Below are 13,553 nucleotides of genomic sequence, written 5' to 3'. Positions count from 1 at the left end.
TGGGCAGGGTGGTGACTGATGGGCCAAGCAGCATGCTGGCGGGGCGCATGCTCTCTCAGGTATCCCACCGCGAGAAGGCTACATGGGTTCCATCTGTAGCCAAGGACACAGGGGATGCTATCAGGTAAGTACTTTCTCCTTTTCCTAAGTGGGTCTTCTCTAGGAAAGCCAAGGCTGATAACACAAAGCTAGCCAAAAAGTCTGCCAAGCACAGCTAAAATACAGAATACTCAACTGGTGAAAATACTTACCATGCTTGTCACCTGGATACAACAATAAACAATTTGTTAAAAAGAATGCGTACAAAGGCAGGGTTATTTTTCTTCTTCAGTTAAAAAATATAAATGTATATAAACACACAAACCTGGGTTATAATAAAATGGGTAGGAATGTGGGTTGTTTTTTTCTTCACATTTTTGGAGGAATGTATGACCCACATAACTATCTAGAAGGTCAATTACCAACAACTACAACAATGAAAAAGTACCCCCCATTCCTCCGAGCTGGTTCTGTGGCTCCCCCAGCACAGATGGGAGAAATGGCCACAGCCCTGGTGGGGGACAGGCCCTAGGGATGCAGGCAGGGCTTCATGCTGGGTACACATGTCAAGGTCCCTGGCTGCTAGCAGGAAGTCTATAAATCTATCTGGCCCCAGAATCCATGAAAGTGGGAACAAAATGGTGACATCAAAATAAAAAGATCGCCCTCCACAGCTGCCATTCAGAGTTCAGAGAGTGAATGAAAGGCCAAGGCAAGCTTCGGGTAAGACAGAGTACCAGCAGAGAGGTGGCTGCACTGTTCACAGATTCACCCAAAGGTGGTGAATAAACATGCTGAGGTGCCAAAGGCAAGGCCAAAAGAAGTTAAAAAAAATAAAAATAAAAGCCTATAAGATAATTTCTAGGGGCTTCTAAGAAAGACCAATTAGGTGTCCCCCAAGTCGGACAGACACAACTTTGCCCCATAACTGCCAGGAATATGAGTTTTCAAAGTTTATATTAACCCTTGAAAAAGAGCCTAACACTTGCATAAATTTTTATAATATTTTATCTGTTTTTTTTTGGCTTTTAACTGAAAAAATAATGAGGCTCATGGGACGGCTCTTGGGGGATGCACTCAGTCATTATAAGCATCTGTATGGTCGTGTGCTGCAGCTGAATAACACACGAGGACCCTGCAAGCTTGCAGGGCTACTGGTCCCCAGTGGAAGGACCATGGTGACTAGAGTGAGGCTTTTGCCACTCTGGTCAGGTGTCATTCTTCTTCAGATTGTAGCTACATTTATTTATCTGCTGAGTGCCCTAACCTAAAGCTATTCCTCTGGTAACTTTTTAAAATCTGAAACGTTTCAGATACTAAGATGTCTGAAAAAAGACAAATCTTGAAGTCTGTGGAATTTTATGATAAACTGACTGGCTGTGTACAAATGCCCCAAAGCCAAACTGAGCCTCACACACACACTGATCTCAGCCCCAGGCAATCTACTCTTAGCTGGCCCCGGGTGGCTCACCTGCTACCTGCCCCATCACCCTCTCAGAGGGTGATCCGTGGGTAACAAACAGAAAACATGGCTTTAGTCATGCTTACTCTCTTCTCTGTCAAGAATACAAACTCACTGGTTTCTCTTTGGGACAGTCAATTTGGACTCCAGTCCCCATGCCACTTATCCCTAACGAGAGGTTATAAACGCCCTCAAGGTGATTTCTGAAACTGAAGTAATGGCATAGGTATGCCCACAGGTGCCTTCCCCAACAGGGAACAAGCCTTAGCTTCCCCAGGGCTCAGGCTAGGGTTTCTGGGAAAATGGCAGCCCAGACTTCCTGCTTGTCTAGCTGACGCAAATTCAGGAAAAACTACAAAAGAGCCGTAGGCTTGGGTCTATTCCAAAAGTACATCACAGGGCTCTCTCCGACCTGAGCGTTCTGTTTATGGAATGCTGATGACAGGAGCTATTCTGCTCGCCCCAACACAGAGCTCGTTTGTGCACAGTTGGGTGGAGTGACTCACCCATTGAAAGCCCAGGTCCAAGTGGAAGTGAGCTCCCTACATCTCCATAGCCCACTCTTAATTCTAGTCGAGTTTGCTAGGCTGATTAAAAAGTTCCTCAAAATGTTCACGAGGAAAGTTTGATACTTCTTATTTAACAGGGAAATCGGGAAAGGAGAAATGTCACCAGCTTTGCTGTTTATGTCACAGCTTCAGAACATGGTCTTTTTCTTTAGGTAAATAAAGTGGGACTGTCTTATTACCCAGCATGCCATGAGGTACCTGAATGAAACAAAAGTTCCAAAGCAGGAGTTCGAATTCAAATGCTTCCATCACACCAAGTTGATCTGTGCCAGGAAAAGGCATTCTGGCCGAGGAGTCAGGGACCTGGCTCTCTATCTGCCTCTGCCTCATGTTAATGGGGTGCATTACCTTGGGCAAGTCACTTAATACTCTCCCCTTGTCTACAAAATAAAAGATTTAAACTTTATTCTCTCAAGTCCTTCTGGTTATAAAATTGAAGCTGTGAGTGTGAGTTCCATCATAAGCAAATACACTTTAATGCATATAACCAAAAAACTGCTAGTGTAAAGACAGCCGAATGTTAAAATTTGGGCAGGGCTTGGCCGCCTATCCTAATAGAGAGAAAGCCAAGTGTGGAGAGGAAATTGTATCTCAAGTAGAGGTTATTTCTGTACTTGACCTACCTACTTGAGAATAGGCAATTTTCTGCAAATGGACTACAATGTCTATACCAGTGATTTCCTACCTTTTGTAGTGGAAACGCTCTGATTACTCATTTAATTTCATAACATCTCTCCTTTATAGATGATATACATTTAAAAACTAAAAGAATGAAATTTTTGTTGTTGTTTAAAATCTAAAGTAACCCTGCAGATAATAAGCTCCACCAGGGAAAATCAGAACTGAGAGCCTGGCTGCAAACCCACTTATCCTGAAATGGGAGGAAGGAAGGATGCCAAGCGAAGAGATTTCCATGGAGGGATCTGTAAATTGTCATTTTCGGCCGAGAGATACAGGCCTGGCTTTGAAGAAATGATAACTGTAAGTGTCAGGCCTGAGTAAATTGCTTCTCTGTGTCACTCTAGTCTAATATCCTGGACTTTTAAACATTCCACTCTATCCTTACTACTCATCTCCCTAGATTATAGGGGGGAGGGTATGTTGCTAATCTACTCAAATACTGGAGCTTCAGTAAATTCAAAAATATATGCTACCTTTGTACACCATATTAATTTTATTCTAAAATGTTTTCACACCAACAGTTCTGGGACGTGGATGAGATTTACAACAGATGAGCACACTGCTGTATCTTGAAAAACTGATACAGTTTTAAGTCAATACTGAGTTATCATCTATGATGTCTGAGGTTACAGGAAACCCTCAGAGTGTGGATGTACATAGGAGCATGCATGAACAAGACAAATGTGTCCTAGGAAAAAGCTTGGACAACTTCATACTGACACCTTATTACTGATTTTAAGCCCATCTATCCCTAAGATGACAAAGAATGGGGCCACAGAAAGCTGAGTATTGGGGGAATAAGAAAAGGTAACTCTTCCTTTCCAACTGAACCCTAAGTCAAACCTGTGACCTGGACTGTGGAAAATGTTTATGAAGCAGGCAACATGGGTCTAAGACTGTTGATGGGTTGCTAGGATCGAATGGCCCATCTGACCTGAGAATGAGGGCAGACAAAGCACTCTAACTTGGGGTGCATGTCTCAGGACCCACTCCTCTCCCCTCCCTGCCCAACTTCTGGCACCCCACGGTATCAATGGCCTCACTACCCCAGTCACATGGGGTCTGGCAGGATGTGCCACTCAGAAACGCCTCAGCCCAAGCTTTTCACATCGTTATTGTTACTAAGTAAACAGACTTTCATATTTCACGAAGCAGAGCAAGGCTGCTGCTACAATTCTGGGTTCGGCTGACTGCCTCCTTCTAATGGTTGAAAGTACGACAATGTCTACATGTAATATACATGACGGAAAGGCAGCTGCATCGCAGATGCACATATCGGAGTGGTGTGCTCCCAAAAGTCAAGGACATTTTATGAACTGGTTTCTGGATAGTTTCTTTCTAGCGTTTTCCTTTTAATCAGTTCCTTTCTCCTTTGCTTCTCCAGCTTCTTATTTTTCTGGGGAATCAATTATCTCATAATTCATAGGCATTAACCATAAACAAACAAAGATAAAGTACAAAGGTCACAGGCTTGCATGTACAATTTTATAGCTGTCATATATGGAATTTTAATGAACAGCCTTCTAGGCCAATATATTCCAAACACTTTATCCAGGGCCCATCATTTCAGAATTTAAGGACTCCAATCTAATTTATTCACATGGAAGTCTACCATTTTAACAGGAAAAATGCATACAGTTAAAAAAAAGACCATGGATTCAAAAACTCTTGATAGCTATTAAATGTTTCCCTCTAAATATACTTTTTCCAGCAATATAAAAATATAGTGCAAGAGAGGAAAGACAGCAATTTGCTTGCAAAATCACTTTTGCAGAAAAAGATAAAACACAGAATACTTCCCTAAAAGTAATTTTGCAGATGCTGTTTCTAATCTTGCACTCTGTGAATTCGCATGACTTCTGCAATTATTAGCAGTAGCCCCTGAGCAGATAAACATCACAAAACTCTCTGAGAGTTCTGGAGAAAGGATGAAGGGCACTTGAATGCTCCCAGCCATGATCTCCAATTTGCTTATTATTAGAGGAAGCAGGAGTAAATACAAAAGGGGCTATTTCGGTCAGGCAACGGCCAATGCCGAGGAGAGAAGGCACATTCACACCCCTCCTGACTTCCCATGTAACGAGGAGCAATTAATTCATCTTATTGTGCTTCCAAATGCCAAAGACTCCATCCACATCAAAGAAAACTGTGTCAAGGCTTTGACTATTGTTCATTTTTAAATGCACTGAGCTATATTTAGTATTTTATAATTGTCAAGTGTTTCCTTTCATTCTGATATGGAGCTCAGCAGCATTATGGATTGTAGATGAGGATCCAGGTGATTTGTAGGTATGCCTGATGATTCTCCCCCAGGAAGCCTGGGATTTAGATCAGCTAATGCCAGGTCTGGGTGTGGAGAGAAGGCACCCTTCTGACATTAGTCCCCTTTCCCTTCAGAGGTGACAGCAAGAGGCCAGGGGTAAATCTTCCCGGAAAAGCCAGAGGAACCTAAGCAGGCAGCTGGCTCAAGTTTAGCTCCAGACTGAGGACCAACTCCCAACACTCACCTTTTCTGTTTAATCCAAACATCCAGACACAATGAAAAAAGGGCTCAGTTGAGGGGAGACAGTGCAAAAGCACCTCAAGACAAGGGAAAGGACACTCACCCTTGACTAGCTCTCTCTGGGGAGGCACCATGACATCAATCAAAGAGCTTGGTCTTTGGTGCCAGACAGACCCTGGGCAAGTCATTTAGGCATTCAGAGCCTCTGCTTCCCCCTTTCTAAGGCGAGAGTAACAACACCCATTGTCAGGACTGCTCTGAGAACTGCATCAAACACTCTGCACAGTGCTAGCAGCCTTGCCATTCAGTGAACTTGGAATCTATGGGGCCCACGTGATCAGCCATCCAGGCTTGATCCTGCTCCAGATCTGCAATGCTTAGGAGTCCTGGCCCTCATGACATAATCTTGGGGCCCACTGCTATTCTAGGGCATTGTCTACACTGGAGGCCAATTACCAATGGGATTTCTCTCGGAAGGGACAGGAATGTAGAATGAGGCTGTTCCCGTCACCCTTAAAAGGAAAATCCAGACCTGGCTCAGTTCACATGGAAAGATAAATGTGTTCAGTTCTCTTTTACGCTACGTTCTGCATCACCACATGGCTGACGGGAGGTTCTAATTCCATCGCACCCAAGCATGAGAAATTAACTGTCTCCAATCTTTGTCTTAACTAGGTTAAGTTAAAAACAAGGTAATGAAAATATCGTTGAGGAGACAGGGGACATGTCATGAATGCAAAAGAACTCCCAGAAGATTGGGAGATGCCAGGAAAGGCAATGTATCATTTCCCAAATCCTGTGACAAGGCCAAGCATCTTGGTGCTGGCTCTGAGACAAAGGACGTGGCTGTTCCAGGCTTCCTTTGCCTTGTGCGCTGCTAACAGCCGCCTCCTGATGGAGCAGAGCGGCTCAGGGGGCCATGGGGCGCTCCAGCGGGTGAATGAGGTGTGTCTTCCCTGTGGACTGGATGGAATCAGTGGTGGTACAACCAGGATGCAGCAGTGTGGACTGCAGCAATGCGTCAGCGAAGTTCTTGAACTCCCCAAGAGAATTAAATCAACAATTTTGAACTTTAAGCTCTGTGCTTATTGGAAGGAATGGCAGATTGGGAAGAATGGCCTGTTCAGAAATCAAATCACAAAGGCCACCAGGGTGAGAATGAAGAAAATGGCCTCGGGGAGCACACGTAGCTCATAAATTAGTCACCAACGACTGGACACAATCACAGAAACTTGGCTCTTTTTTTTACTGCACTGGGATGATGCAATGCCAGCCAGGACAGGCTTTTCTTTAATACACATCCGGAGCTTGACACGAATACATCAACTGCCTAAGATGTATTCCTGCTAAGGTTAGGGCAGAGTGAAGACTTCGCATCATCTTACTACTCATCAAAACACACTCCAGAACAGAAATGGCCTGGTCCAGCTTTACAGGAAGGTGACAGTGGTCCACAACGTGGTGGTCTGCAGAGCTTGGCAGTGGCTCCCACAAGCCTCTGAAGCCAGCAAACAAAGGACTGCCTTTCTGCGGCTATTGGGGAAAGGTCTCTGGGCAGGGCCTGGACGATCTCAGGAAAATCAAACTCTCCGTATAGAGAGACTCAGAGCAGGAAACTCTTAAGTAGGAACTCTGAGTAGGAAAGAAAAGACTGCTTAATGCATGGAGAATATTTTCGTGTTCTTTCTACATGCTGGGATAATAAATCCCTGGAGCTTAAAAACATAGGTAATGATCTTTTGATACATTAATGGTGAGTGGAATAATTCAAGGTAGAGGATAATTTCTAAGCTTCAGGCCTGTCCTCCGACCATGTAAGTCTCCCAGACAGGCTGCTGCCAATCACTGCTCAACTGAAGTAGGGGCTAAACTAGGGGAGAGGCGGATATGCTGGCAATAAATGACACTGGTGTGGGTGACACTGCTGTGGATGCAGCTGGGGACAGAAGGTCCAAGAGTGAGCTCTCAGTCATCATCCTTGGAGCTCCTACATGCATGCTCCACAGACCGATAAGCCACCTGCACAGTGTGACTGCATGGGTCCATCTTCCCCTTTATAACTAGAACCAGGTCCAGCTACAAAGCTGTGGGTCACCTAGAACCCACCGAATATCCGAAGAGTGGTGGGTCAAAAGGTTTTTGTCTGGGCCGGGGCCAAACATATGCTACTCCCATCCCTGAGAAATGGCTCCCTTTATGATAAGCTCTCTTTGTGAGCAGCAGTTAGCACTCTGACTTGTTTTTTAAAAAATTTAAAAATTAAAATGAATCTGAAAGTATATGTTTAATGTCCAAAATTCTGGCACTCTGGTCATAAACGCCTTGCATTTCTTTATCCATGTTAGCTGGCTCTTGAGTCTCAGTGGCATTCTGCTGACCCCTTCGCCCCTTTTCCCTACTGCCCAGTCCCTCTGCTCCTAGCTCTTCGTCTCCTCACATCACTCCCTGACCACTTCACTATTCCCTGGACTGTCTTGCCCTTGCATCTCTCCCTTATGGTTGTGTCTGTGTCTAAGGCGATGCCAAATTGTCAGCCAAGTCTATCTTGGTTTAGGGTGCTATAAATTGTAGAGAAAAAATCTCATGTTGGTGCCAATGGCTTCAGCACAAATTCATAGTAGATAGTGGGTAACAATCTAGATTAGTTTTAGGACAGGGGCAAAGAAGAAGAGACCGTTTTCATTAGATTTGATTTTTCTCAGGAAAATAAATGGCAAGGAAAAGACAAGACTGGTGGAGGAATGGGGGTGGAGGGAGATTGAGATCTGTTGGGAAATCAGGGCGGGGTAAAGGGAATTAGAAAACATAAGAACAATTTTTTGCCGTTTGATTTCACTTAAAAAGAACTTTTGAAAATATGTCAAAATGAAAATGATCCTTTCCAATGGTACAAGCATGAATGTTTAATATGGCCTTCTCCGCACTTTTTAACTTTTTGTTACATTTTAAATTTAGCAGTAACAAAAACTTCATGGTTAATTTTGATGCACACCTTCAGTATCTTGCCATGATTTTAAGAGAACCCAATCTTTAATAATCTAAGTTTCAAATGCTGCTATTGAACAGATGCAGTGTACCCTTTCCAACTTAATAAGAATAGAACTCTTAAACAGAATTTATTCTACAGTGAGGAAGAAAGTGTACACAGCAGTCCGAGTGGACTGGAATGGGGAGCCAGCCAAAGGGGATGATAAGGACCGATGAGTGCCCTTAGGCCCCAGGGGTGTGTGTGTGGTGGGCCCTGGTCCATGCATCTCTCTCACTCAGTCTTTACAGCAACCCCTAAATTAGTAAATATCACCCTCCCCCCCGCCTGCTCCCCATGGCCCACAGATGAACCTCACTTTCCATGGGGTGATTCCAGGAATGTTAGGCTCCTCGGGTGGCATTTCCCATCCATTGCCTCCAACCAGATGGTGTTCCTCATGGTTCCCCAAACACCCCCATATCTCAGTGGAAGTTCTGCCCTCCTCTTTGCTAAGTTCTAAGGGTATCTCTTCCACTAGGCTTTCTTTAGTCTCCCACACCCTCAGGATTAACCACCCGCTCACTATGCAGTCTTTGCACAACTCTTAAATTTCTCCCGCAGAGCCCACCTATCCCCAGCTGAGGATAATCTATTGGGAATCTTGTCTTCTCCCCAAAAATAACAGAAAAGTTTAGTGTTCCTCAAGAACAGAGACTTTGCTTGTAATTTTCTGTGCCCAACTTCTATTAAGGCAGTGGTTCTCAACCTTCTGGCCCTTGAAATACAGTTCCTCATGTTGTGACCCAACCATAAAATTATTTTCGTTGCTACTTCATAACTGTAATGTTGCTACTGTTATGAACCGTAATGTAAATATCTGATATGCAGGATGGTCTTAGGCGACCCCTGTGAAAGGGTCGTTCGACCGCCAAAGGGGTCGCGACCCACAGGTTGAGAACCGCTGTTAAGGAGTCTAGAGCACACTGGGTGCTCAATGAGAAGTTGGCTGGACTGAATTAAGTCATCACTTCTGTGCTTTTAGAGGTGGACTCGACACAGAATCTTAAACTTTTACTATAACACATTTTGTTATAAAAATTGGAATTAAAGTCCACACACAAAAAGAGGGATGTGGCTCACAAACGAGCACTGTGGGAAGCAGTGCTGTTAGCCGCTGCTACGCTGACCTTTGGAACTCACTCAACAGACCTGCGTCGCGAGCATGACTCACCCAGAACTGACATGAGAACGACCACTCTCTCCTTGAGTGTTTTCTTTGGAGGAATATGGCAGAACAGACCATAGAACTAAAAACTTAAATGGGACATGTGAGCTTCTGTAAGGTTAGGAGGGAAAGCTGAGAGGCAGACATCTCTTCTTCCTTCTGCCTAAAGCACTGTGGTTTTCCGAATCTTATTCAATGGAACAGCCAAAGAAGCCATGGCTGAGAATGAGAGAGTCTGAGCTTCAATTAAAGCAGCCTTTATTCTTTTATATGTTGAAGGTTTCAAGTAAGATTTCAATCTGAAACATGAGTTTTGCTGCTTAAAAATGTCTGCAAAACCACTAGACTAAAAAAAAAAAAAATTCTACTACACCCTTTCCCAGGAAGTGAAGAGAGCCTATAAGGTTAAGCGGGCTCATGGGGAAGCCATAGCTGGCAGTGGCCCCAGGTGAGAGTCAACCAACCACTTATTCAAACTCCGAAGGAGGGCAGGGAAATGGAGTTTGGCTTCAGTCTCCACAGGAGGGCCACACGCCGTGGTCCACCCCAGAGAACAGAGATCCTTAGACTTCTGAGCACATGGAGAATAGTGAGCAGCCTGGCTGAGGCAGGAACTGCAAGGATAGGTCCTGAGATGGTCCGTCACCAGCCACCGTCTCCAGGAAGCCTTGCTACATCTTCTCAGGCAAAGCACAGCGTCTCTTGTAAGTCTGGATACTTTCTGCTATCCCAGAAGCTATCTTTGTTGTTGGTGGGGATGACTTCAACTTTCAGTAGAGACTTTATCTCATTAGTTAGTGTGGGAGGCCAAGCAGATGTGGCTATAAGCCTGACCCCACAATGATCTCAGCAAGGATGCTCATCCCTGCCTCCCACAAATGTGTGTGACTCCCAAGCTGAACAAGCAAGTACAGATGGAGCGGTGAGAGCTACTCCTCCTACAAGGTCATAAGACCTGAGCCCATGTCCTGGGGATGACTGCTAGGGAGGCTAAGGAGGGCATCTTTCATATATAATGCCCCTGGGAGGTCAAAGCAGCCACATCTCTGCAGGCAGGTGACAACCTTATTCTCTTCAACTGTCCCAATGCCCTCAGAGTGGTGACACAGCAGTACCGCAGCTACGATCACATCACCCTGGGTTACTGACAATCACCACAGTGTCAATCACAAATTAAGTCCACATTTTGAGCAAGAGCTCAAAAAGTCGTCTTCTAAAATGTGGGTGCTGCCCTAGCTGATTTGGCTCACTGGATAGAGCGTTGGCCTGGGGACTGAAGGGTCCCAGGTTCAATTCCGGTCAAGGGCATGTACCTTGGTTGCAGGCACATCCCCAGTAGGGGGTGTGGCAGGAGGCAGCTGATCGATGCTTCTCTCTCATCGATGTTTCTAACTCTCTATCCCTCTCCCTTCCTCTCTGTAAAAAAATCAATAAAATACATTTTAAAAAAATAAAATATGGGTGCTGAGGAAAGGCTGGTAGCAAGGGCTGCCTGCCTAGCTCCAAGGGATGGGAGGGGTGACAGGTTATCTACAGTGTGTGCTGATGTGAAGCCTTCGATTTGAAAACATTCTCCCATCTCCAGGAGTAACAGCCTATCTGAAAGAGCAGTGGTGTAGGATTCAGAAAGATCTGAGTTCAAATCCTAACTCTGACATTTATTAGGCCTGGCTTTTGGCAAGTCAATTAAACTCCTGGAACCCTGGTCTCCTAAATACTCCTCAATCTGCATAATGGCTGGAACTTTCTGTGTAGTGCCGGTAAACGGGAGAACCTGCGGGAGAGGCTCTGTGCCACACCGCCTCCTGCCTTTCAGCTCCCAAACAGCAGCACGTCCTCCAGGCCGCTCGTCCCTGGGATTCCCTCCACATTTTATTTTGGCTCTTCCTGCTAACACTTATCCAGCAGTGCCCTAATTTCACATTCCCCTTTGCATGGCCCGCTCTGTGAATAAGGGGTTGGCTGTTAGCTGCCCACCGTGATGAGCGCCATGCCTGGAACACACAATTGGTATTAGCTGATGGGAAGAACGAAGGCCTCCATTTTTCTGAGAATAATGGGGTAGCGAGGAAGGAAAGAAACTACAGGAAGATGGAAGTGGTTCTTGGAGCTGAAATTTGGAGCCAGTTGCTACCCGACTGCCTCTGTCTCTGCCTCCTTGTGTCTGCCCCACAGGAGTGGGCCAGGGCTGTAAGTGGGGGAAGTCTTTTTATTTTTATTTTTTAAGAACAAACACAAATACAACTGTATGTTTGTGTGTATGATATGTATAAGGCAAGGGCAAAACTGTTTCCATTGAGGAAGATTCTTAAATCATCAAGTGAGAAAAGGAGTGCTTCCAGCACCCACGGGACCCCTTCTGAACAGCAGTGTGTCCTACGTCACTTACAGGGTTTTCGGTTTAGGGCTGTGTGCCCGGAGGGTCCATAGGAACCACACAGATAGCGTAGAAATAGAGCAATTTATAACATCTCAGATGGAAACACAAAATTGATGTCGGTACACCTCTTTGTACACCATTAATCTGTTAGCACAGAGAAACTAGAAACAGTCAGAACTTGAGCAAATACTGAGGTAGTTACATCCACATAGAGAGGAATGCACCTTTGGTTAAAAAGCAGGATCTAAGAAGTTATCTTAGTCTTCCAACTGCTCAGCCAGTGCAGCTAAAAGCCAGCCACCGTCAGCCACACGTGCGAGCGAGCCAGCATGCTGCCCACTGCAGAGGGCACACCAAATGCTCCTTCCTGGTAACTAGCGCTATTCCACAGCCAGACTTGTTTGCATAAAAAAAGTTGGAGGACTTTGGGAAGGGTCCCAGCGTTCACCACTCAGTGCTGTGAAATTACACGCTATTCTTTAGGTTTACAATGAAAACATGAATTTACTTAATGTGTGGAAAAAACAGGACAGAACCAAAAATGGCATGTGGGAAAGGCAACAATATGAGCTACAAATTCATTTTTATTATAAAAATTCCTCCATATAAACTATAATCTCTGCATTTCTAAAATAGGATTGTGGGAGGTGGTGAACGTCACACATGCTTTACTGCAAATTTTGGAAGGGAGAACTTGTATTTAAAATATTGTCCATGACACCATTTTTGCTATGAAATATATTTTTAAGGGACGGAAACTGAGGCACATGTAAAAACATTTTACAGTAAACTCAATTATAAATGGAATTGCAAATATGGATTTGATAGGAGTGTTCCCATCTTTAAGATGTTTTTTGTAAGGTCTCACCTTAAATTTCTTTTTTAACTTAGAAAACAATATTAAGCATTGTGGAAGAAATCTGGCAGAAAATACTCTGTGTTGGAAGAACACATGAAAAAAGTTATATGAAAAGGTTATATTTTTTTCTGAGTATTTTCGAAAATACATCAAAAGCACAAATTAATTTCTAAATATTTTATTAAAAGTAATTTCATGATGACCACTGTGGAAATGATTCTTATTTATAATTTCCACACCAACTTTGTGTCCCTGGATTTTTTTTCCTTCTCCTAGCTCAGGGCTGCTTGGTTGGATATTTGAAGGTTAAAAAAAAAAATCAGGTTTTTGTGCTGAAAAGTTATCAAGACCAGCTCTCTGCTGCATTTGCATTGTTATTAGGGACACACACGCGCACACATACTGGGCTTAATGTGAGGCTAGTTCAGAAACAGAGAGATTAGACACAAAGAAATGTAAACAGCTCTCACATGCGAGGAAACTAGGTTACGAGAATCCCAGCACCAGGCATTCACCAGTCACCATGGAAAACAGGAAGTGAGATGCATAGCAACCACAAGCCAAAAAGCAGGAAAGCGCATACCTTTAGCTTGGAATGAAAATCACGAGATTTCCTTCTGGCAAGAACCTGAATGTGACTAGACACCTGCAGGGTAGGGGAAGGGAGGAAAACAAAGGAAAAGCCTGTAACCATGGAGATGAAAAGCCCCCTACAACTGGGCAAGCCAGACGTACCTTAATGGCGGCTTGAATTTCTCGAACTTTCTTTCTTGCTAAGACCTGTATATGACTAGACACCTACATTGTTCGGGTTTATGAGGGGAAACAAAACAAAAAAAAACAAAAAAACAAAAAACAAAAAAGGAA

At 44.2% G+C, this 13,553-nt stretch overlaps 1 protein-coding gene across 1 annotated transcript in view; it reads right to left on the bottom strand.

Annotated features, from left to right (window-relative positions):
* TEAD1 (TEA domain family member 1 (SV40 transcriptional enhancer factor)) overlaps positions 1-13,553 on the bottom strand; it is a 150,885-nt gene that overhangs the window by 18,157 nt on the left and 119,175 nt on the right. The window contains exons 4-6 of the mRNA XM_014545901.1: positions 13,422-13,484; positions 13,270-13,332; positions 252-263 (exon numbers count right to left, since the gene is read on the bottom strand). Coding sequence (XP_014401387.1) covers positions 252-263; positions 13,270-13,332; positions 13,422-13,484 — 138 coding nt within the window. The remainder of the gene's footprint in view (positions 1-251; positions 264-13,269; positions 13,333-13,421; positions 13,485-13,553) is intronic.

The sequence above is a fragment of the Myotis brandtii genome, unplaced genomic scaffold, assembly GCF_000412655.1.
Source record: "Myotis brandtii unplaced genomic scaffold, ASM41265v1 scaffold422, whole genome shotgun sequence".
Lineage (NCBI taxonomy): Eukaryota > Metazoa > Chordata > Mammalia > Chiroptera > Vespertilionidae > Myotis > Myotis brandtii.
Note: the sequence above shows the minus strand (reverse complement) of the source record. Positions and strands in the feature narration are given on the sequence as shown.